The 22,463-nt window shown below is 45.5% G+C and overlaps 1 protein-coding gene across 1 annotated transcript in view; it reads right to left on the bottom strand.

Moving 5' to 3' along the window:
* LOC142309097 (uncharacterized) overlaps window positions 1–22,463 on the bottom strand; it is a 234,679-nt gene that overhangs the window by 19,937 nt on the left and 192,279 nt on the right. Inside the window, exons 24-26 of the mRNA XM_075347157.1 lie at window positions 2,876–3,044; window positions 1,534–1,735; window positions 1,278–1,408 (exon numbers count right to left, since the gene is read on the bottom strand). Coding sequence (XP_075203272.1) covers window positions 1,278–1,408; window positions 1,534–1,735; window positions 2,876–3,044 — 502 coding nt within the window. The remainder of the gene's footprint in view (window positions 1–1,277; window positions 1,409–1,533; window positions 1,736–2,875; window positions 3,045–22,463) is intronic.

The following is a 22,463-nucleotide window of genomic DNA, read 5'->3' as shown; positions in this document are numbered from 1 at the left end:
GCCTCCTCTAACCTTGTGCCAATAAATCAGCAGCCATGAGTCCTTTTAAGCAGCTGCCTAGCACTCTGAAAATGAAAATGGTGGAGGCCCACAAAGCAGAAGGCCATAAGAGGATAGCAAAGCATTTTCAAGTTGCCCTTTGCTCAGATTGAAATGAAATTAAGGAATGGCAGTTAACAGGAACAGTAGAGGTCAAGATAAGGTCTGGAAGACCAAGCAACATTTCTGTGAGAGCTGTTCATAGGATTGCTAGAGAGGCAAATCAGAACCCTCACTTGACTGCAAAAGACCCGTGGGAAGATTTAGCAGACTCTGGAGTTGTGGTACATTGTTCTACTGTTCAGAGACCCCTGCACAAATATGTCCTTCATGGAAGAGTCATCAGAAGAAACTCTCCTGTGTCTTCATCAAAAAAGTCTGAGTCAGAAGTATGCAAAAGAACATCTAAACAAGCCTGATGCAGTTTGAAAACAAGTCTTGTGGATAGATGGGGTTAAATAGGATTATTTGGGCACAATAATCAAAGGTATGTGTGGAGGAAAAAGGGCACAGAATTTCAAGAAAAGAACATCTCGCCAACCCTTAGGCATGGGGGTGGATCAGTCATGCTTTAGGGTTGTGTTGCAGCCAATGGCACGGGGAACATGTCATGGGTAGAGGGAAGATTAGATTCAATTAAATTCATGATGCAAACATAACATTATTTGTAAAAAAGCTGAAGTTAAAAAGAAGAAGGCTTCTATAAATTGATAATGATCCTAAACACACTTCAAAATCCACAAAAGACAATCTCAAATGGCGCAAGCTGAAGGATTTACAATGGCCCTCACAGTTACCTGATCTGAACATCATAGAAAATCTGGGGCTAGATCTCAAAAGAGCAGTGCATGCAAGACAACCCAGGAATCTCACAGAACTGGAAGAATTTTCCAAGGAAGAATGGATAAAAAATCCCTCACACAAGAATTGAAAGACTCTTGGCTAGCTACAAAAAGTGTATACAAGCTGTGATACTTGCAAAAGGGGGTGCTACTAGATATTAACCATGCACGGTGTCCAAACTTTTGCATCTGTCCATTTTCCTTTGTGTTAATATAAAAGATAAAAAAACATATATATTTTTTGTCTAAAATATAAAGGAAATGTGTGATCTTTAACTTCATGCCTTGTATAGATCATTTAATCTTCTACTTGCTTTATTGTTCAAATAACAGTAATTTTGACTAGGGGTGCCCAAAGTTTTTCATAGCACTGTATACATTATTCCATTTTCTTACCGGTTCTCTGAGAGCCCCAGGAGTAGACCTTTATCCAGAACCCTGTATTCATGCTTAGGACAAGGTATAATATAGAGGCCTGTCTGCCGGCGGACATATTTTTTCTTCAGTAAATCATACGTTAAAAGGGTCTATCAAAAGAAAAACAAGTAAAAATAAAATATCATATATATGTCATCTGTCTGCCTTCTTTATACAGATCTCATTTCCTTCACATGACAAGTGGTTTCCTTAAAAACATTTATGGCCTTCTTACCTGAAATATAGGTCTGGGTGTGTCAGTGAATGACGCCATCCCCCTGTCTGTGAGGATATAAAGCTTCATGTCTCTGACCAGTACGATATCATTGTTCTCCACCAGGCCTCGCTCCACACGCACCGCGCTGCTTTTACACTTTGATTTTACAATGTTCCACACAGAGATCACACCGGGCCTCACATTTCTACAGACCACATATCTGTCCACAGCAAAGAAATAGACATTTACAGAGCCACGTTTTATTATAGACACACGTGACTGCCTGAGGGGAATGCATTGCTTGTTTACATTCCTTAATTATACAGAAATTTATATTATTTGCCATTTTATTAATATGCAGGAGACTTTTTATTTTTTGGGATAAATAGATCATGGTGTCTAAAAGGTAAATAGTTCTATGTCCTTTTTGGAGCGAGCAAGAGCTAATTATCATATAACATAAAAGGGTATTCAAGTTTCCCTTCCTCATGGTTTTAAGATCTCTGCTTGCTGTCAATAATCTCCTCTGTTTATTTCAAGTTGACAAAATTATATACTGTATATATCTATATTATAAGTAGCAGTATCATTGTAGATACCGTATAGATAGTATACTGTATATATACTGCCGTCACGCTTTATTTCAATTGAAAGCTTTGCGGCGGCCCCGTCTGCTATCAGCGCTTTACTTCAGTTGAATTCTTTGTGCCGCAAAGCATTCAACTGAAGTAAAGTGATGACAGCAGAGGCAGCTCTGTGTACTAGTCAAGATCATTCAGGGGTCTATGTGACTGCGGTACGCAAGAAGCAGGTAAGAGGACCCCGTGGAAACGGAGGACAGGTGAGACTAATTTTTGTGTGTGTGTGTGTGTATGTGAACAATGGCATAATAGGGAACAAGAAGGGGACCAGAATGAGGACATCACTAAAGGGTGGGGCACATTAATACAGGGCACAATTATAGGGCACATTACTACAGGGCACAAGGATGTGGCACATTACTACAGGGCACAAGAATAGGACACATTACTACAGGGCACAAGTATGGGGACATTACTACAGGGCACAAGGATGGGGACATTACTACAGGAGACAAGGCTGGGCACATTACTTTAGGGCACAAGGATGGGGCACATTACTACAAGGGGGTGACAAGGATGGGGCACATTACATTTTATTGGAATCTATTTTTATTTTTAAATGTACCAGTAGCGGCTGCATTGTCCACCCTAGGCTTATATTCGAGTCAATAGGTTTCCCAGTTTTTGTGGTAATATTAGGTGCCTCAGGTCAGCTTATACTCGAACATATATTATAAATAGCATGACCTGGATATTTTAGCTCAGGATTAAGAAATTACCTGGGAAAGTTCTTCATTGTCACAATCTCTTGGATTCCATTGGCTACCTTTGCATTGTTCATGCTGGCCGTCAGAGACTGGTCGTTTATACGATTGGCTAAATTCCACGATCGTAAGACATTCTCGCCTTCACAGAAAGCTAGGCAGTATCGGAGATCAAAGCAGACTCCTACAACGTTACAGGAATATATGTTAAGATGACTTCTGCATATATGAGATCCCACTGGATGTAAAATGTTATATACATGGTTTAATATCCAGTTACTAAATATCCTAAATCTCTATATCGCCTGTATTTTCCTACTTTCTTCTTTCAGGTTTGGGAAGTGAACACCATAATAATTCGGTCCCGGTCCTGAATGCTACTTAAAGGACCTGTGACCTGCTAAATATATGTCATTTTTCACCTGTTATAAATGTGGCACCCTGGACTAGCCAGGTCGTCACAGGTAACACACACACACCCCTACCCCCACTAGACAGTAACATTAGCCAAACACAAAACCTTTGTTGCTTCCCTCCAGGGTCTGATGTCCACACCAGGTGGGGCAGAGCCAAGCGGTTGGCCCCGCCCACCGAGGAGTTCACAGGCCTGGAGGCGGGAAAAGTGTCAGTGAGAAGTTGGAGTTCAGTGGAGGAGGTTGAAGTGAGAGGAGAAAAGTGAAGAGTGTCTGGGTTTGTGTCCCATACACTGACAAAAAGGTTGGCAGACGATGGTGGCCGTCTGCAGGAGTGGTGAATCGACCCGGAACTGTAGGACCGGGGTCGGGCGGTGACCCGCCGGTACCGACCGGGAAGCGAAGTGAAGCCAGCACACACAGGCAGGGCCATCGGACCCCGACTAGGCTTGGAGTCACCGTCAACAGTCAAATCCGAGTGTGACAGGAACCCCAGGGGTTTCCTAACAGCCAAAGACCCGTTAGAAGGCAACCGTCCGCACCGTGAGGGTATACAGCTACCGCCTAAGGCTAGAGACCCAAGGGCCAGCGCCTGCGGGCAAACGGGCTCCTCCGGCATCCATACACCAGGGAGCAGACTACCGTTGGGGATCCATCGTAGTCAAAACAGAACACAAAGGTGCAGGGAAAGACAGCCGCCATCACCTGTCCGGGGAGAGACACTGCAGCCTGCTGCGGGACCCGTCCATCCAGCCGTTTGGTTTACCGAGGACTTTGTGCATCTCTTGCTGAGTGAGTACACCCGTGCCATCCGGCGCCATGCCGCGCTGTCCCTGCAACCCTGCACCTCACCAACCCTGCCTCCCTGTCACACCACTGGGCCCCAGGACCACCGACCCCTACCCACGGAGGGGGACAACAACATCCCAGCTGCTCCCTACCATCGCTCCCGGGATCCCCGTCACCAGCAGCGGTGGTGCCCATCTTCACCACAACCCGTGGGTGGCGTCACGGACTAAATCCCCCAAACCAACCACCCTTTTCACTCACAGGCGAGGAGCGCCGCTCGAGTCCCCAGATCCGGCCCACCGCTCGAGCCACTGAGCAGCAGCCGCAGCAGCGCCGGACCCGAGCGTTAGCGAGCGCAGCAGCGGCGCCCCGCCGCCCGCGACATAAATACCGTTCTCCTGAATCTGGTGATGCTGTTTTTCTTTTATTCTTGCTCCTCTCTGTACCTGAGCTATGTCCTACTTTTCCCTTTACAAAAATCTGGTCTTGTTAGCCAAGTGGGCGTAGCCCCCAAAACTATTCTGTAGCAAACTACCTTGTCTTCATATTCAGAACAGTAGCATTTCCATCACATAAAAAATGACATTAAGGTAAGCGACAGGTCTCCTTTAAAGGGACTGTCACCAGGTTTTTGCTACTTAATCTGAGAGCACATTATATAGAAGCAGAGACCCTGATGTATCAGTTACTGAGCTGCTTGCTGTAGTTTTGATAAAATCACTGTTAACAATAGAAGATCACTAGAGGACTTTTTGGCCTGCTGCAAGGTAGTCCAACCCAGCCCCCACCACTGATTGGCAGCTTTCTGCTTTTGCACAGTGTAAACAGAAAGCTGTCAATCAGTGGTGTGGGTGGGGTTATACAGAGCTCAGAACTGGTAGATCTACAGCAGATAAATCAGTATTTAATCAAAACTCCTGCCCAGTAAGTGACATATCACTGGAATCAGGTCAGCCCCTACACCATGTTACTCTTAGGGCGGCTTTGCACACTACGACATCGCAGGTGCGATGTCGGTGGGGTCAAATCGAAAGTGACGCACATCCGGCGTCACTTGCGATGTCGTAGTGTGTAAAACCTTTTTGATACAATGAATGAGCGCAAAAGCAACGTTATCGTATCATCGGTGTATTCTCCGACATTTCCATAATGCCGGTGCAGCGACAAGTACGATGTTGTTCCTCGTTCCTGCAGCAGCACACATCGCTGTGTGTAAAGCCGCAGGAGCGAGGAACATCTCCTACCTGCCTCCCGGCTGCAATGAGAAGGAAGGTGGTGGGCGGGATGTTTACTTCCTGCTCATCTCCGCCCCTCCGCTGCTATTGGCCGCCTATCGTGTGACGTCGCTGGGACGCCGCACGACCCGTCCCCTTAGGAAGGAGGCGGGTCGCCGGCCAGAGCGACGGTCGCAGGACAGGTGAGTACATGTGAAGCTGGCATAGCGATAATGTTCGCTACGCCAGCTATCACAAGATATCGTATCTGCGACGGGGGCGGGGACTATCGCACTCGACATCGCAGCATCGGCTTGCGATGTCGTAATGTGCAAAGCCCGCCTTAGATTACATAGCAAGAACATTGTGACAGATTCCCTTTAAATCTCTATGCCTGGTTTTAGGCGATGCTTCTGTCCCTTCTCCCTTGGTGGTTCTGTATTGTCTATAGAGTTGTAGATTACTGACGATGACCTAGCCGGTGCTCTTCAAGTGAATTCTTAAAAGGGAATGATATGTAGGTTACTAGAGCAGTTCAGTTATTGATCTGTCCCTAGTAAAAATGGTTGTAGACCCAATATTTATTTTATCGTTACTCATATTTTATATCACCCACCTCTCATGACAAATATTTATTTTTATTGCTTATCTTGTGCAATTAATTCCACAGTGCTTTAGAAATGTCAGCAAACCTCAAACAGAGGGAGGCCACTTATCAAATAATAGTGAATATAGCAATAAGAGGCTAAAATTTAACTTTTAATTCTAAAATATTAAAAGCCCAAGAGGGGTACATGTAACCATGAAACTCTCCAGTGCTCTGGGATCTCAGATAATAACTTATCGTAGCACAGGGAGTCAATAATGTATAACAAACATAACAAAAAAACACAAAATACATAAATGATAAATTGAGTAGATTATATCCACCCGTGGGACAGTGGTCCGCCTACTAGGGAAGAAAAAAATAATCAGAAAAACTCAATATACCTAAATCAAGAGCTAGATGTTGGTCCTCAGTGGAAAGACCAACACAAATGCTATTGCTCAATATGCAAATAAATGGGAACAATCTCACCCATGTTCAGTGGTCCAGGGCAGCTCAGGATCTCCTCCGTGTGGGTCCTCTTTATGTCATCAGGTTGTCACTGACCCTACATAAACCTAGGAGATTAATTTAGCCTGTTGCCCAAACTTCTGTCCTGACAAGGACAGACCACAGCTGGCCCTCTCTATATACCCCTACACCGATCCTAGCCACGTCCCGACGCGTTTCATCATATAAGACTCATCAGGGGACTCCGGTGTTTAGATAGAGGCCAGAGGTCCTAAGCCCTCGCTCCCAGAATAACATAAGGGAACCAGAGCCTCAGTGATAGAGGGTATATAAATGGTAACAGTCCAATAGGGATTATAGACCAATTAAGAGACTCACCAGTGGTGATTCAGTTACGCAGGTGGATCCATATCTAATATGATACATATTAATGTCCAATGATGACGCCGCCTCCTGCACCAACCTCGTGTACACTTGGAACGCAAACAGCGTCCACGCTAAGATCCCATAGAGCACTTCCGGTCTCGCGACGATAAGCCGGAAGTGCGTCATATCGAGAGCGGGACCATCGTTACAAGCTAGTGCGCACGCTCCAAGCCACAGGCACAGGGCGGCGTTCAATTCGCCTATCGGAAATGAGGTGACGCGATCAGGAGGTGGTGGGAGTGGCAGGTACGTCATACAGACATCAAACCACCCACCGCCCATCCAGTGAGATCACGGATCATGATGACACGCCCTACACTCCCAGTGCCCAGAATGCACGTAGGGGAACAGACCCCGGTCCACTACACATCTCGTGCACCGGATCGAATCCCAGTCTCACATTGCAAACAATAAAAGGCACAAAAACACCATCGTCAGGATGGGGGCACCATGCAAATCGCAGTGCCCATACCCCAATAACAATAACAGAACCCGACAGATGGGAAGTACCACATTAGCACATAAAGGAGGGGATCATGGGGCAGGATCACATTGCTGGATGCACCTATCCGAAAATCACCACATATCTTAGTATGAGTCGTCCTAATAAACTTATTCAGTGTATTCGGCTTTCATCACACATAAAATTATAGTCATGTTACCCAGGTGTTACAAATGTGTACAAATCCAGGGTTCCACATATATAGAGGGATTAATCACTGTATTCACTGTCCCTCCAAGACTATACAGGTTACATTTACTTCAAAAGATTGGTCAAGGTTATCATTGGCTGGTAATTCTCCTAATGTCTAGATAAAGCTGGCAAATTGAAGCTGTTCATTTAGGCCCCCCGGAGACGAGGTGCCTAATCTAAATATCCATTTTGTTTCCTGTTGGAGAACCCGCCTGTCCCAGTCGCCACCCCGCTTTGGTCTGGGGACGACATCAATACCCACAAAACGGATAGCCGTAGGATTGCCACCATGTTTAGCCCAAATGTGTCTGGCTAGTGGTTTGTCCCTCTTGTGTTCGATGTCGCCAAGGTGGTCTCCAATTCTTCGCCTAAATTCGCGGATCGTTTTCCCCACATACTCTAAGCCACAGTTACAGGTAGCTTTGTAAATCACTCCTTGAGTGCGACAATTTATGAAATGACGTATTTCAAAGTTCCTGTCCAGCACCATACTTCTGAACGTTTTCCCAACTTCCAGGTAGGGGCATGCTATGCATTTAGAGCATCTAAAGCAGCCTTTCACCTCCCTGGACAGCCAATTAGTCTCCTGGTGTCGTTCAAAGTGGCTATGCACCAGCCTGTCACCAAGGGATCTCCCTTTTTTGTAGGTGATCAGTGGTCGTTCAGGCAAGGAGGGGCCCACATCTCTATCCATTAAAAGAATAGGCCAATGGTTCTCCAGTATTTTACGGATTTCAGTTGCTCCGTTATTGAAAGTTGTGATGAAGCGAGAGAAACCATTCTGCTCCAATGGCTTCTCCCGGTCCATCAACAATTCCATTCTGGGGGTGTTTTTTGCTTCATTATAGGCTCTCTTGAGAATTTCCCCAGGGTAGCCCCTCTCTTTAAAACGATCACGGAGCTCCCTTGATTGGCTTTCAAAAACCCTTTTATCCGAACAGTTCCTCCGTAAACGGAGGAACTGTCCTTTAGGGATCCCCTTCCTCATGTGGAAGGGATGACAGCTCTCCCACATGAGGAGAGAGTTGGTGGCTGTGGGTTTACGGTAGGTTGAGGTGGAGATCTCACCATTCCCACTTTTCTGGATAAGAATGTCCAGGAAGGGGAGATTGTCTTCCCCAATGACATGTGTAAAGGTGAGCCCAATATCATTTTGATTAAGGCCCGCTACATAGTTAGACAGTTCAATCCTCGAACCTGTCCATACAATCAGTATGTCATCTATGTAGCGGGCCCATATCTCAAAGTTAGATGTAAATTCTTCCATCCCTTCCACAAAAATCCGCGTCTCCTCCCACCAACCCAGGAACAAATTGGTGTAAGAGGGAGCACATGGGCTCCCCATAGCCGTGCCCCTGAGTTGGTGGTAGATCCGCCCATCGAAGGTGAAGATATTTCTCGTCAAACAAAACTCCAAAAGTTTCAGAACGAATCTGTTGTGTTCCCTAAACTGACAACCCCGCGTATTCAGAAAGTAATCCACCGCCTCGAGTCCCTTCGTATGGGGAATAGAGGAGTAGAGAGCTTCAACGTCCACACTTCCAAGAAGAGTGCCCTCACTAACTGATATCCCATCTAATTTCCTCAATAGGTCTGGTGTGTCTTTCACAAAAGAGGGTAGGGCTGCAACAAATGGCTTAAGAATTCTATCCAAGTATGTTCCACAGTTTTGGGTCAGGTTGTTGATCCCAGAAACTGTTGGCCTACCCTTCAAAGGGCAAAGGCCCTTATGAACCTTTGGTAGGCAATAGAAGGTCGCCATTGTTGGTTCTTTTGGGAGAAGGAACTCATACTCAGTTTTACTGATTACTTCAGACAAGAGGCCCTCATCCAGGATACCTTTAAGTTCACTCAAGTATTGTTTTGTTGGATTTGCAAGGAGTCTTTCATATCCAGTCCTGTCATTCAGGATCTTAATACACATTTCCGCATACTGGTCAATGTCCATGACAACCACATTGCCCCCTTTGTCCGAGGGTTTGATGACAATGTGGTTGTCATGTTCCAGTTCTCTCAAAATCCCCATCTCTTCCTTCGTGAGGTTGTATGGTGTATAAAGAGAGGATTGAGAGATGGATTTAATTTCACGGGTGACAAGTTCCTCAAATACATCAATTGCCGATTGATCCCCCGAGGAGGGAGGAAATTTCGTGCTCTTATTTTTTACATCAGTAAAAGGTCCCCTGCCCTGAAGACTGGGGTCCATAGTACCGATGCTTTCCAACAAGCGTATGTCTGGTAAAAGGTCAGGTGGAATATCAAGATCCTGACACAGTCTGGTATCTTGACGCAAAAAATGTTTCCTCCACCTGACCTTCCGCAGGAATAGATTCAGGTCTTTGATGGCTTCAAAGGTGTCAAAATTAGAGGTGGGGACAAAAGACAGCCCCCTCTTAAGGAGTTCAATCTCCATGCTACCCAGAGTTTTTTTAGACAGGTTAATGACCTGTACACTGGAGGTTAACTCCTGGGCTGCTGGAGCCGGTTCCTGAGGGGATAGGGTTCTAAAAAAGGGCTCAACGGTAAATTACCTCCCCTATCACCAGATCTGGAGCCTCTTCTTCCTCTCCCTCTTCCCCTTCCTCTATTCCTGTTATTCCTCTGTCTCCTATAATTGTCACTATCTGAGAAATCAGTATCCGTAGAGGATGGCTCACATTCAGTCAGTTGACCAGGCAGCTGGTTACTAACTACCTGATAGGCCCGATTATCCTTGAAATCAGAGTAGTCCCTCATATATTGCTTATGTTTCCTCTCTTTTAGTCTGTATTGGAAACGTTCCAATTCGTCCTTCAGTTTATTCTCTTTGGTGGTGAAGTCAGATTCACCTGAAAACTTTTTAGTTATGTCGATACTTTCCTTTAATTTGTCATCCAGCTGGGAGAGGTTAGCTCTTTCCTCCTCCAACATCAATTGCATCAATCGTATTCAGCTGTTGGTTGCTTCTCTCTCCCAGTTGGTGACAAAATCTGGATTTCTGTATCTGTTTGTTATACATTATTGACTCCCTGTGCTACGATAAGTTATTATCTGAGATCCCAGAGCACTGGAGAGTTTCATGGTTACATGTACCCCTCTTGGGCTTTTAATATTTTAGAATTAAAAGTTAAATTTTAGCCTCTTATTGCTATATTCACTATTATTTGATAAGTGGCCTCCCTCTGTTTGAGGTTTGCTGACATTACTATATAGAAACGAGGTATGGCAGGTTTTTTGACTACTGGACTAAATACTGATGATTGGCTGGCTGAAGCACAACAAATATTCTCTGACCAAGGATTTGTACAAAAGAGATATACCCCCTCCTATGGAGTGGCATTTAAGGAACTAACACAGGTGTATAAGGACCAGGTGGTATCTTGGTGGGAGGTGAAGAGTTTAGAGAGCTACATCAAGGCGGGCATAGTCCCACGTGGCCTCCGTATTCACCTCACGGCGGGTTCTAGATACAGAAATCCAGATTTTGTCGCCAACTGGGAGAGAGAAGCAACCAACAGCTCAATACGATTGATGCAATTGATGTTGGAGGAGGAAAGAGCTAACCTCTCCCAGCTGGATGACAAATTAAAGGAAAGTATCGACATAACTAAAAAGTTTTCAGGTGAATCTGACTTCACCACCAAAGAGAATAAACTGAAGGACGAATTGGAACGTTTCCAATACAGACTAAAAGAGAGGAAACATAAGCAATATATGAGGGACTACTCGGATTTCAAGGATAATCGGGCCTATCAGGTAGTTAGTAACCAGCTGCCTGGTCAACTGACTGAATGTGAGCCATCCTCTACGGATACTGATTTCTCAGATAGTGACAATTATAGGAGACAGAGGAATAACAGGAATAGAGGAAGGGGAAGAGGGAGAGGAAGAAGAGGCTCCAGATCTGGTGATAGGGGAGGTAATTTACCGTTGAGCCCTTTTTTAGAACCCTATCCCCTCAGGAACCGGCTCCAGCAGCCCAGGAGTTAACCTCCAGTGTACAGGTCATTAACCTGTCTAAAAAAACTCTGGGTAGCATGGAGATTGAACTCCTTAAGAGGGGGCTGTCTTTTGTCCCCACCTCTAATTTTGACACCTTTGAAGCCATCAAAGACCTGAATCTATTCCTGCGGAAGGTCAGGTGGAGGAAACATTTTTTGCGTCAAGATACCAGACTGTGTCAGGATCTTGATATTCCACCTGACCTTTTACCAGACATACGCTTGTTGGAAAGCATCGGTACTATGGACCCCAGTCTTCAGGGCAGGGGACCTTTTACTGATCTAAAAAATAAGAGCACGAAATTTCCTCCCTCCTCGGGGGATCAATCGGCAATTGATGTATTTGAGGAACTTGTCACCCGTGAAATTAAATCCATCTCTCAATCCTCTCTTTATACACCATACAACCTCACGAAGGAAGAGATGGGGATTTTGAGAGAACTGGAACATGACAACCACATTGTCATCAAACCCTCGGACAAAGGGGGCAATGTGGTTGTCATGGACATTGACCAGTATGCGGAAATGTGTATTAAGATCCTGAATGACAGGACTGGATATGAAAGACTCCTTGCAAATCCAACAAAACAATACTTGAGTGAACTTAAAGGTATCCTGGATGAGGGCCTCTTGTCTGAAGTAATCAGTAAAACTGAGTATGAGTTCCTTCTCCCAAAAGAACCAACAATGGCGACCTTCTATTGCCTACCAAAGGTTCATAAGGGCCTTTGCCCTTTGAAGGGTAGGCCAATAGTTTCTGGGATCAACAACCTGACCCAAAACTGTGGAACATACTTGGATAGAATTCTTAAGCCATTTGTTGCAGCCCTACCCTCTTTTGTGAAAGACACACCAGACCTATTGAGGAAATTAGATGGGATATCAGTTAGTGAGGGCACTCTTCTTGGAAGTGTGGACGTTGAAGCTCTCTACTCCTCTATTCCCCATACGAAGGGACTCGAGGCGGTGGATTACTTTCTGAATACGCGGGGTTGTCAGTTTAGGGAACACAACAGATTCGTTCTGAAACTTTTGGAGTTTTGTTTGACGAGAAATATCTTCACCTTCGATGGGCGGATCTACCACCAACTCAGGGGCACGGCTATGGGGAGCCCATGTGCTCCCTCTTACGCCAATTTGTTCCTGGGTTGGTGGGAGGAGACGCGGATTTTTGTGGAAGGGATGGAAGAATTTACATCTAACTTTGAGATATGGGCCCGCTACATAGATGACATACTGATTGTATGGACAGGTTCGAGGATTGAACTGTCTAACTATGTAGCGGGCCTTAATCAAAATGATATTGGGCTCACCTTTACACATGTCATTGGGGAAGACAATCTCCCCTTCCTGGACATTCTTATCCAGAAAAGTGGGAATGGTGAGATCTCCACCTCAACCTACCGTAAACCCACAGCCACCAACTCTCTCCTCATGTGGGAGAGCTGTCATCCCTTCCACATGAGGAAGGGGATCCCTAAAGGACAGTTCCTCCGTTTACGGAGGAACTGTTCGGATAAAAGGGTTTTTGAAAGCCAATCAAGGGAGCTCCGTGATCGTTTTAAAGAGAGGGGCTACCCTGGGGAAATTCTCAAGAGAGCCTATAATGAAGCAAAAAACACCCCCAGAATGGAATTGTTGATGGACCGGGAGAAGCCATTGGAGCAGAATGGTTTCTCTCGCTTCATCACAACTTTCAATAACGGAGCAACTGAAATCCGTAAAATACTGGAGAACCATTGGCCTATTCTTTTAATGGATAGAGATGTGGGCCCCTCCTTGCCTGAACGACCACTGATCACCTACAAAAAAGGGAGATCCCTTGGTGACAGGCTGGTGCATAGCCACTTTGAACGACACCAGGAGACTAATTGGCTGTCCAGGGAGGTGAAAGGCTGCTTTAGATGCTCTAAATGCATAGCATGCCCCTACCTGGAAGTTGGGAAAACGTTCAGAAGTATGGTGCTGGACAGGAACTTTGAAATACGTCATTTCATAAATTGTCGCACTCAAGGAGTGATTTACAAAGCTACCTGTAACTGTGGCTTAGAGTATGTGGGGAAAACGATCCGCGAATTTAGGCGAAGAATTGGAGACCACCTTGGCGACATCGAACACAAGAGGGACAAACCACTAGCCAGACACATTTGGGCTAAACATGGTGGCAATCCTACGGCTATCCGTTTTGTGGGTATTGATGTCGTCCCCAGACCAAAGCGGGGTGGCGACTGGGACAGGCGGGTTCTCCAACAGGAAACGAAATGGATATTTAGATTAGGCACCTCGTCTCCGGGGGGCCTAAATGAACAGCTTCAATTTGCCAGCTTTATCTAGACATTAGGAGAATTACCAGCCAATGATAACCTTGACCAATCTTTTGAAGTAAATGTAACCTGTATAGTCTTGGAGGGACAGTGAATACAGTGATTAATCCCTCTATATATGTGGAACCCTGGATTTGTACACATTTGTAACACCTGGGTAACATGACTATAATTTTATGTGTGATGAAAGCCGAATACACTGAATAAGTTTATTAGGACGACTCATACTAAGATATGTGGTGATTTTCGGATAGGTGCATCCAGCAATGTGATCCTGCCCCATGATCCCCTCCTTTATGTGCTAATGTGGTACTTCCCATCTGTCGGGTTCTGTTATTGTTATTGGGGTATGGGCACTGCGATTTGCATGGTGCCCCCATCCTGACGATGGTGTTTTTGTGCCTTTTATTGTTTGCAATGTGAGACTGGGATTCGATCCGGTGCACGAGATGTGTAGTGGACCGGGGTCTGTTCCCCTACGTGCATTCTGGGCACTGGGAGTGTAGGGCGTGTCATCATGATCCGTGATCTCACTGGATGGGCGGTGGGTGGTTTGATGTCTGTATGACGTACCTGCCACTCCCACCACCTCCTGATCGCGTCACCTCATTTCCGATAGGCGAATTGAACGCCGCCCTGTGCCTGTGGCTTGGAGCGTGCGCACTAGCTTGTAACGATGGTCCCGCTCTCGATATGACGCACTTCCGGCTTATCGTCGCGAGACCGGAAGTGCTCTATGGGATCTTAGCGTGGACGCTGTTTGCGTTCCAAGTGTACACGAGGTTGGTGCAGGAGGCGGCGTCATCATTGGACATTAATATGTATCATATTAGATATGGATCCACCTGCGTAACTGAATCACCACTGGTGAGTCTCTTAATTGGTCTATAATCCCTATTGGACTGTTACCATTTATATACCCTCTATCACTGAGGCTCTGGTTCCCTTATGTTATTCTGGGAGCGAGGGCTTAGGACCTCTGGCCTCTATCTAAACACCGGAGTCCCCTGATGAGTCTTATATGATGAAACGCGTCGGGACGTGGCTAGGATCGGTGTAGGGGTATATAGAGAGGGCCAGCTGTGGTCTGTCCTTGTCAGGACAGAAGTTTGGGCAACAGGCTAAATTAATCTCCTAGGTTTATGTAGGGTCAGTGACAACCTGATGACATAAAGAGGACCCACACGGAGGAGATCCTGAGCTGCCCTAGACCACTGAACATGGGTGAGATTGTTCCCATTTATTTGCATATTGAGCAATAGCATTTGTGTTGGTCTTTCCACTGAGGACCAACATCTAGCTCTTGATTTAGGTATATTGAGTTTTTCTGATTATTTTTTTCTTCCCTAGTAGGCGGACCACTGTCCCACGGGTGGATATAATCTACTCAATTTATCATTTATGTATTTTGTGTTTTTTTGTTATGTTTGTTATACATTATTGACTCCCTGTGCTACGATAAGTTATTATCTGAGATCCCAGAGCACTGGAGAGTTTCATGGTTACATGTACCCCTCTTGGGCTTTTAATATTTTAGAATTAAAAGTTAAATTTTAGCCTCTTATTGCTATATTCACTATTATTTGATAAGTGGCCTCCCTCTGTTTGAGGTTTGCTGACATTACTATATAGAAACGAGGTATGGCAGGTTTTTTGACTACTGGACTAAATACTGATGATTGGCTGGCTGAAGCACAACAAATATTCTCTGACCAAGGATTTGTACAAAAGAGATATACCCCCTCCTATGGAGTGGCATTTAAGGAACTAACACAGGTGTATAAGGACCAGGTGGTATCTTGGTGGGAGGTGAAGAGTTTAGAGAGCTACATCAAGGCGGGCATAGTCCCACGTGGCCTCCGTATTCACCTCACGGCGGGTTCTAGATACAGAAATCCAGATTTTGTCACCAACTGGGAGAGAGAAGCAACCAACAGCTCAATACGATTGATGCAATTGATGTTGGAGGAGGAAAGAGCTAACCTCTCCCAGCTGGATGACAAATTAAAGGAAAGTATCGACATAACTAAAAAGTTTTCAGGTGAATCTGACTTCACCACCAAAGAGAATAAACTGAAGGACGAATTGGAACGTTTCCAATACAGACTAAAAGAGAGGAAACATAAGCAATATATGAGGGACTACTCTGATTTCAAGGATAATCGGGCCTATCAGGTAGTTAGTAACCAGCTGCCTGGTCAACTGACTGAATGTGAGCCATCCTCTACGGATACTGATTTCTCAGATAGTGACAATTATAGGAGACAGAGGAATAACAGGAATAGAGGAAGGGGAAGAGGGAGAGGAAGAAGAGGCTCCAGATCTGGTGATAGGGGAGGTAATTTACCGTTGAGCCCTTTTTTAGAACCCTATCCCCTCAGGAACCGGCTCCAGCAGCCCAGGAGTTAACCTCCAGTGTACAGGTCATTAACCTGTCTAAAAAAACTCTGGGTAGCATGGAGATTGAACTCCTTAAGAGGGGGCTGTCTTTTGTCCCCACCTCTAATTTTGACACCTTTGAAGCCATCAAAGACCTGAATCTATTCCTGCGGAAGGTCAGGTGGAGGAAACATTTTTTGCGTCAAGATACCAGACTGTGTCAGGATCTTGATATTCCACCTGACCTTTTACCAGACATACGCTTGTTGGAAAGCATCGGTACTATGGACCCCAGTCTTCAGGGCAGGGGACCTTTTACTGATCTAAAAAATAAGAGCACGAAATTTCCTCCCTCCTCGGGGGATCAATCGGCAATTGATGTATTTGAGGAACTTGTCACCCGTGAAATTAAATCCATCTCTCAATCCTCTCTTTATACACCATACAACCTCACGAAGGAAGAGATGGGGATTTTGAGAGAACTGGAACATGACAACCACATTGTCATCAAACCCTCGGACAAAGGGGGCAATGTGGTTGTCATGGACATTGACCAGTATGCGGAAATGTGTATTAAGATCCTGAATGACAGGACTGGATATGAAAGACTCCTTGCAAATCCAACAACACAATACTTGAGTGAACTTAAAGGTATCCTGGATGAGGGCCTCTTGTCTGAAGTAATCAGTAAAACTGAGTATGAGTTCCTTCTCCCAAAAGAACCAACAATGGCGACCTTCTATTGCCTACCAAAGGTTCATAAGGGCCTTTGCCCTTTGAAGGGTAGGCCAATAGTTTCTGGGATCAACAACCTGACCCAAAACTGTGGAACATACTTGGATAGAATTCTTAAGCCATTTGTTGCAGCCCTACCCTCTTTTGTGAAAGACACACCAGACCTATTGAGGAAATTAGATGGGATATCAGTTAGTGAGGGCACTCTTCTTGGAAGTGTGGACGTTGAAGCTCTCTACTCCTCTATTCCCCATACGAAGGGACTCGAGGCGGTGGATTACTTTCTGAATACGCGGGGTTGTCAGTTTAGGGAACACAACAGATTCGTTCTGAAACTTTTGGAGTTTTGTTTGACGAGAAATATCTTCACCTTCGATGGGCGGATCTACCACCAACTCAGGGGCACGGCTATGGGGAGCCCATGTGCTCCCTCTTACGCCAATTTGTTCCTGGGTTGGTGGGAGGAGACGCGGATTTTTGTGGAAGGGATGGAAGAATTTACATCTAACTTTGAGATATGGGCCCGCTACATAGATGACATACTGATTGTATGGACAGGTTCGAGGATTGAACTGTCTAACTATGTAGCGGGCCTTAATCAAAATGATATTGGGCTCACCTTTACACATGTCATTGGGGAAGACAATCTCCCCTTCCTGGACATTCTTATCCAGAAAAGTGGGAATGGTGAGATCTCCACCTCAACCTACCGTAAACCCACAGCCACCAACTCTCTCCTCATGTGGGAGAGCTGTCATCCCTTCCACATGAGGAAGGGGATCCCTAAAGGACAGTTCCTCCGTTTACGGAGGAACTGTTCGGATAAAAGGGTTTTTGAAAGCCAATCAAGGGAGCTCCGTGATCGTTTTAAAGAGAGGGGCTACCCTGGGGAAATTCTCAAGAGAGCCTATAATGAAGCAAAAAACACCCCCAGAATGGAATTGTTGATGGACCGGGAGAAGCCATTGGAGCAGAATGGTTTCTCTCGCTTCATCACAACTTTCAATAACGGAGCAACTGAAATCCGTAAAATACTGGAGAACCATTGGCCTATTCTTTTAATGGATAGAGATGTGGGCCCCTCCTTGCCTGAACGACCACTGATCACCTACAAAAAAGGGAGATCCCTTGGTGACAGGCTGGTGCATAGCCACTTTGAACGACACCAGGAGACTAATTGGCTGTCCAGGGAGGTGAAAGGCTGCTTTAGATGCTCTAAATGCATAGCATGCCCCTACCTGGAAGTTGGGAAAACGTTCAGAAGTATGGTGCTGGACAGGAACTTTGAAATACGTCATTTCATAAATTGTCGCACTCAAGGAGTGATTTACAAAGCTACCTGTAACTGTGGCTTAGAGTATGTGGGGAAAACGATCCGCGAATTTAGGCGAAGAATTGGAGACCACCTTGGCGACATCGAACACAAGAGGGACAAACCACTAGCCAGACACATTTGGGCTAAACATGGTGGCAATCCTACGGCTATCCGTTTTGTGGGTATTGATGTCGTCCCCAGACCAAAGCGGGGTGGCGACTGGGACAGGCGGGTTCTCCAACAGGAAACGAAATGGATATTTAGATTAGGCACCTCGTCTCCGGGGGGCCTAAATGAACAGCTTCAATTTGCCAGCTTTATCTAGACATTAGGAGAATTACCAGCCAATGATAACCTTGACCAATCTTTTGAAGTAAATGTAACCTGTATAGTCTTGGAGGGACAGTGAATACAGTGATTAATCCCTCTATATATGTGGAACCCTGGATTTGTACACATTTGTAACACCTGGGTAACATGACTATAATTTTATGTGTGATGAAAGCCGAATACACTGAATAAGTTTATTAGGACGACTCATACTAAGATATGTGGTGATTTTCGGATAGGTGCATCCAGCAATGTGATCCTGCCCCATGATCCCCTCCTTTATGTGCTAATGTGGTACTTCCCATCTGTCGGGTTCTGTTATTGTTATTGGGGTATGGGCACTGCGATTTGCATGGTGCCCCCATCCTGACGATGGTGTTTTTGTGCCTTTTATTGTTTGCAATGTGAGACTGGGATTCGATCCGGTGCACGAGATGTGTAGTGGACCGGGGTCTGTTCCCCTACGTGCATTCTGGGCACTGGGAGTGTAGGGCGTGTCATCATGATCCGTGATCTCACTGGATGGGCGGTGGGTGGTTTGATGTCTGTATGACGTACCTGCCACTCCCACCACCTCCTGATCGCGTCACCTCATTTCCGATAGGCGAATTGAACGCCGCCCTGTGCCTGTGGCTTGGAGCGTGCGCACTAGCTTGTAACGATGGTCCCGATCTCGATATGACGCACTTCCGGCTTATCGTCGCGAGACCGGAAGTGCTCTATGGGATCTTAGCGTGGATGCTGTTTGCGTTCCAAGTGTACACGAGGTTGGTGCAGGAGGCGGCGTCATCATTGGACATTAATATGTATCATATTAGATATGGATCCACCTGCGTAACTGAATCACCACTGGTGAGTCTCTTAATTGGTCTATAATCCCTATTGGACTGTTACCATTTATATACCCTCTATCACTGAGGCTCTGGTTCCCTTATGTTATTCTGGGAGCGAGGGCTTAGGACCTCTGGCCTCTATCTAAACACCGGAGTCCCCTGATGAGTCTTATATGATGAAACGCGTCGGGACGTGGCTAGGATCGGTGTAGGGGTATATAGAGAGGGCCAGCTGTGGTCTGTCCTTGTCAGGACAGAAGTTTGGGCAACAGGCTAAATTAATCTCCTAGGTTTATGTAGGGTCAGTGACAACCTGATGACATAAAGAGGACCCACACGGAGGAGATCCTGAGCTGCCCTAGACCACTGAACATGGGTGAGATTGTTCCCATTTATTTGCATATTGAGCAATAGCATTTGTGTTGGTCTTTCCACTGAGGACCAACATCTAGCTCTTGATTTAGGTATATTGAGTTTTTCTGATTATTTTTTTCTTCCCTAGTAGGCGGACCACTGTCCCACGGGTGGATATAATCTACTCAATTTATCATTTATGTATTTTGTGTTTTTTTGTTATGTTTGTTATACATTATTGACTCCCTGTGCTACGATAAGTTATTATCTGAGATCCCAGAGCACTGGAGAGTTTCATGGTTACATGTACCCCTCTTGGGCTTTTAATATTTTAGAATTAAAAGTTAAATTTTAGCCTCTTATTGCTATATTCACTATTATTTGATAAGTGGCCTCCCTCTGTTTGAGGTTTGCTGACATTACTATATAGAAACGAGGTATGGCAGGTTTTTTGACTACTGGACTAAATACTGATGATTGGCTGGCTGAAGCACAACAAATATTCTCTGACCAAGGATTTGTACAAAAGAGATATACCCCCTCCTATGGAGTGGCATTTAAGGAACTAACACAGGTGTATAAGGACCAGGTGGTATCTTGGTGGGAGGTGAAGAGTTTAGAGAGCTACATCAAGGCGGGCATAGTCCCACGTGGCCTCCGTATTCACCTCACGGCGGGTTCTAGATACAGAAATCCAGATTTTGTCACCAACTGGGAGAGAGAAGCAACCAACAGCTCAATACGATTGATGCAATTGATGTTGGAGGAGGAAAGAGCTAACCTCTCCCAGCTGGATGACAAATTAAAGGAAAGTATCGACATAACTAAAAAGTTTTCAGGTGAATCTGACTTCACCACCAAAGAGAATAAACTGAAGGACGAATTGGAACGTTTCCAATACAGACTAAAAGAGAGGAAACATAAGCAATATATGAGGGGACTACTCTGATTTCAAGGATAATCGGGCCTATCAGGTAGTTAGTAACCAGCTGCCTGGTCAACTGACTGAATGTGAGCCATCCTCTACGGATACTGATTTCTCAGATAGTGACAATTATAGGAGACAGAGGAATAACAGGAATAGAGGAAGGGGAAGAGGGAGAGGAAGAAGAGGCTCCAGATCTGGTGATAGGGGAGGTAATTTACCGTTGAGCCCTTTTTTAGAACCCTATCCCCTCAGGAACCGGCTCCAGCAGCCCAGGAGTTAACCTCCAGTGTACAGGTCATTAACCTGTCTAAAAAAACTCTGGGTAGCATGGAGATTGAACTCCTTAAGAGGGGGCTGTCTTTTGTCCCCACCTCTAATTTTGACACCTTTGAAGCCATCAAAGACCTGAATCTATTCCTGCGGAAGGTCAGGTGGAGGAAACATTTTTTGCGTCAAGATACCAGACTGTGTCAGGATCTTGATATTCCACCTGACCTTTTACCAGACATACGCTTGTTGGAAAGCATCGGTACTATGGACCCCAGTCTTCAGGGCAGGGGACCTTTTACTGATCTAAAAAATAAGAGCACGAAATTTCCTCCCTCCTCGGGGGATCAATCGGCAATTGATGTATTTGAGGAACTTGTCACCCGTGAAATTAAATCCATCTCTCAATCCTCTCTTTATACACCATACAACCTCACGAAGGAAGAGATGGGGATTTTGAGAGAACTGGAACATGACAACCACATTGTCATCAAACCCTCGGACAAAGGGGGCAATGTGGTTGTCATGGACATTGACCAGTATGCGGAAATGTGTATTAAGATCCTGAATGACAGGACTGGATATGAAAGACTCCTTGCAAATCCAACAAAACAATACTTGAGTGAACTTAAAGGTATCCTGGATGAGGGCCTCTTGTCTGAAGTAATCAGTAAAACTGAGTATGAGTTCCTTCTCCCAAAAGAACCAACAATGGCGACCTTCTATTGCCTACCAAAGGTTCATAAGGGCCTTTGCCCTTTGAAGGGTAGGCCAATAGTTTCTGGGATCAACAACCTGACCCAAAACTGTGGAACATACTTGGATAGAATTCTTAAGCCATTTGTTGCAGCCCTACCCTCTTTTGTGAAAGACACACCAGACCTATTGAGGAAATTAGATGGGATATCAGTTAGTGAGGGCACTCTTCTTGGAAGTGTGGACGTTGAAGCTCTCTACTCCTCTATTCCCCATACGAAGGGACTCGAGGCGGTGGATTACTTTCTGAATACGCGGGGTTGTCAGTTTAGGGAACACAACAGATTCGTTCTGAAACTTTTGGAGTTTTGTTTGACGAGAAATATCTTCACCTTCGATGGGCGGATCTACCACCAACTCAGGGGCACGGCTATGGGGAGCCCATGTGCTCCCTCTTACGCCAATTTGTTCCTGGGTTGGTGGGAGGAGACGCGGATTTTTGTGGAAGGGATGGAAGAATTTACATCTAACTTTGAGATATGGGCCCGCTACATAGATGACATACTGATTGTATGGACAGGTTCGAGGATTGAACTGTCTAACTATGTAGCGGGCCTTAATCAAAATGATATTGGGCTCACCTTTACACATGTCATTGGGGAAGACAATCTCCCCTTCCTGGACATTCTTATCCAGAAAAGTGGGAATGGTGAGATCTCCACCTCAACCTACCGTAAACCCACAGCCACCAACTCTCTCCTCATGTGGGAGAGCTGTCATCCCTTCCACATGAGGAAGGGGATCCCTAAAGGACAGTTCCTCCGTTTACGGAGGAACTGTTCGGATAAAAGGGTTTTTGAAAGCCAATC

The sequence above is a fragment of the Anomaloglossus baeobatrachus genome, chromosome 1, assembly GCF_048569485.1.
Source record: "Anomaloglossus baeobatrachus isolate aAnoBae1 chromosome 1, aAnoBae1.hap1, whole genome shotgun sequence".
NCBI lineage: Eukaryota > Metazoa > Chordata > Amphibia > Anura > Aromobatidae > Anomaloglossus > Anomaloglossus baeobatrachus.
This window is presented reverse-complemented; position numbering and strand designations above follow the sequence as displayed.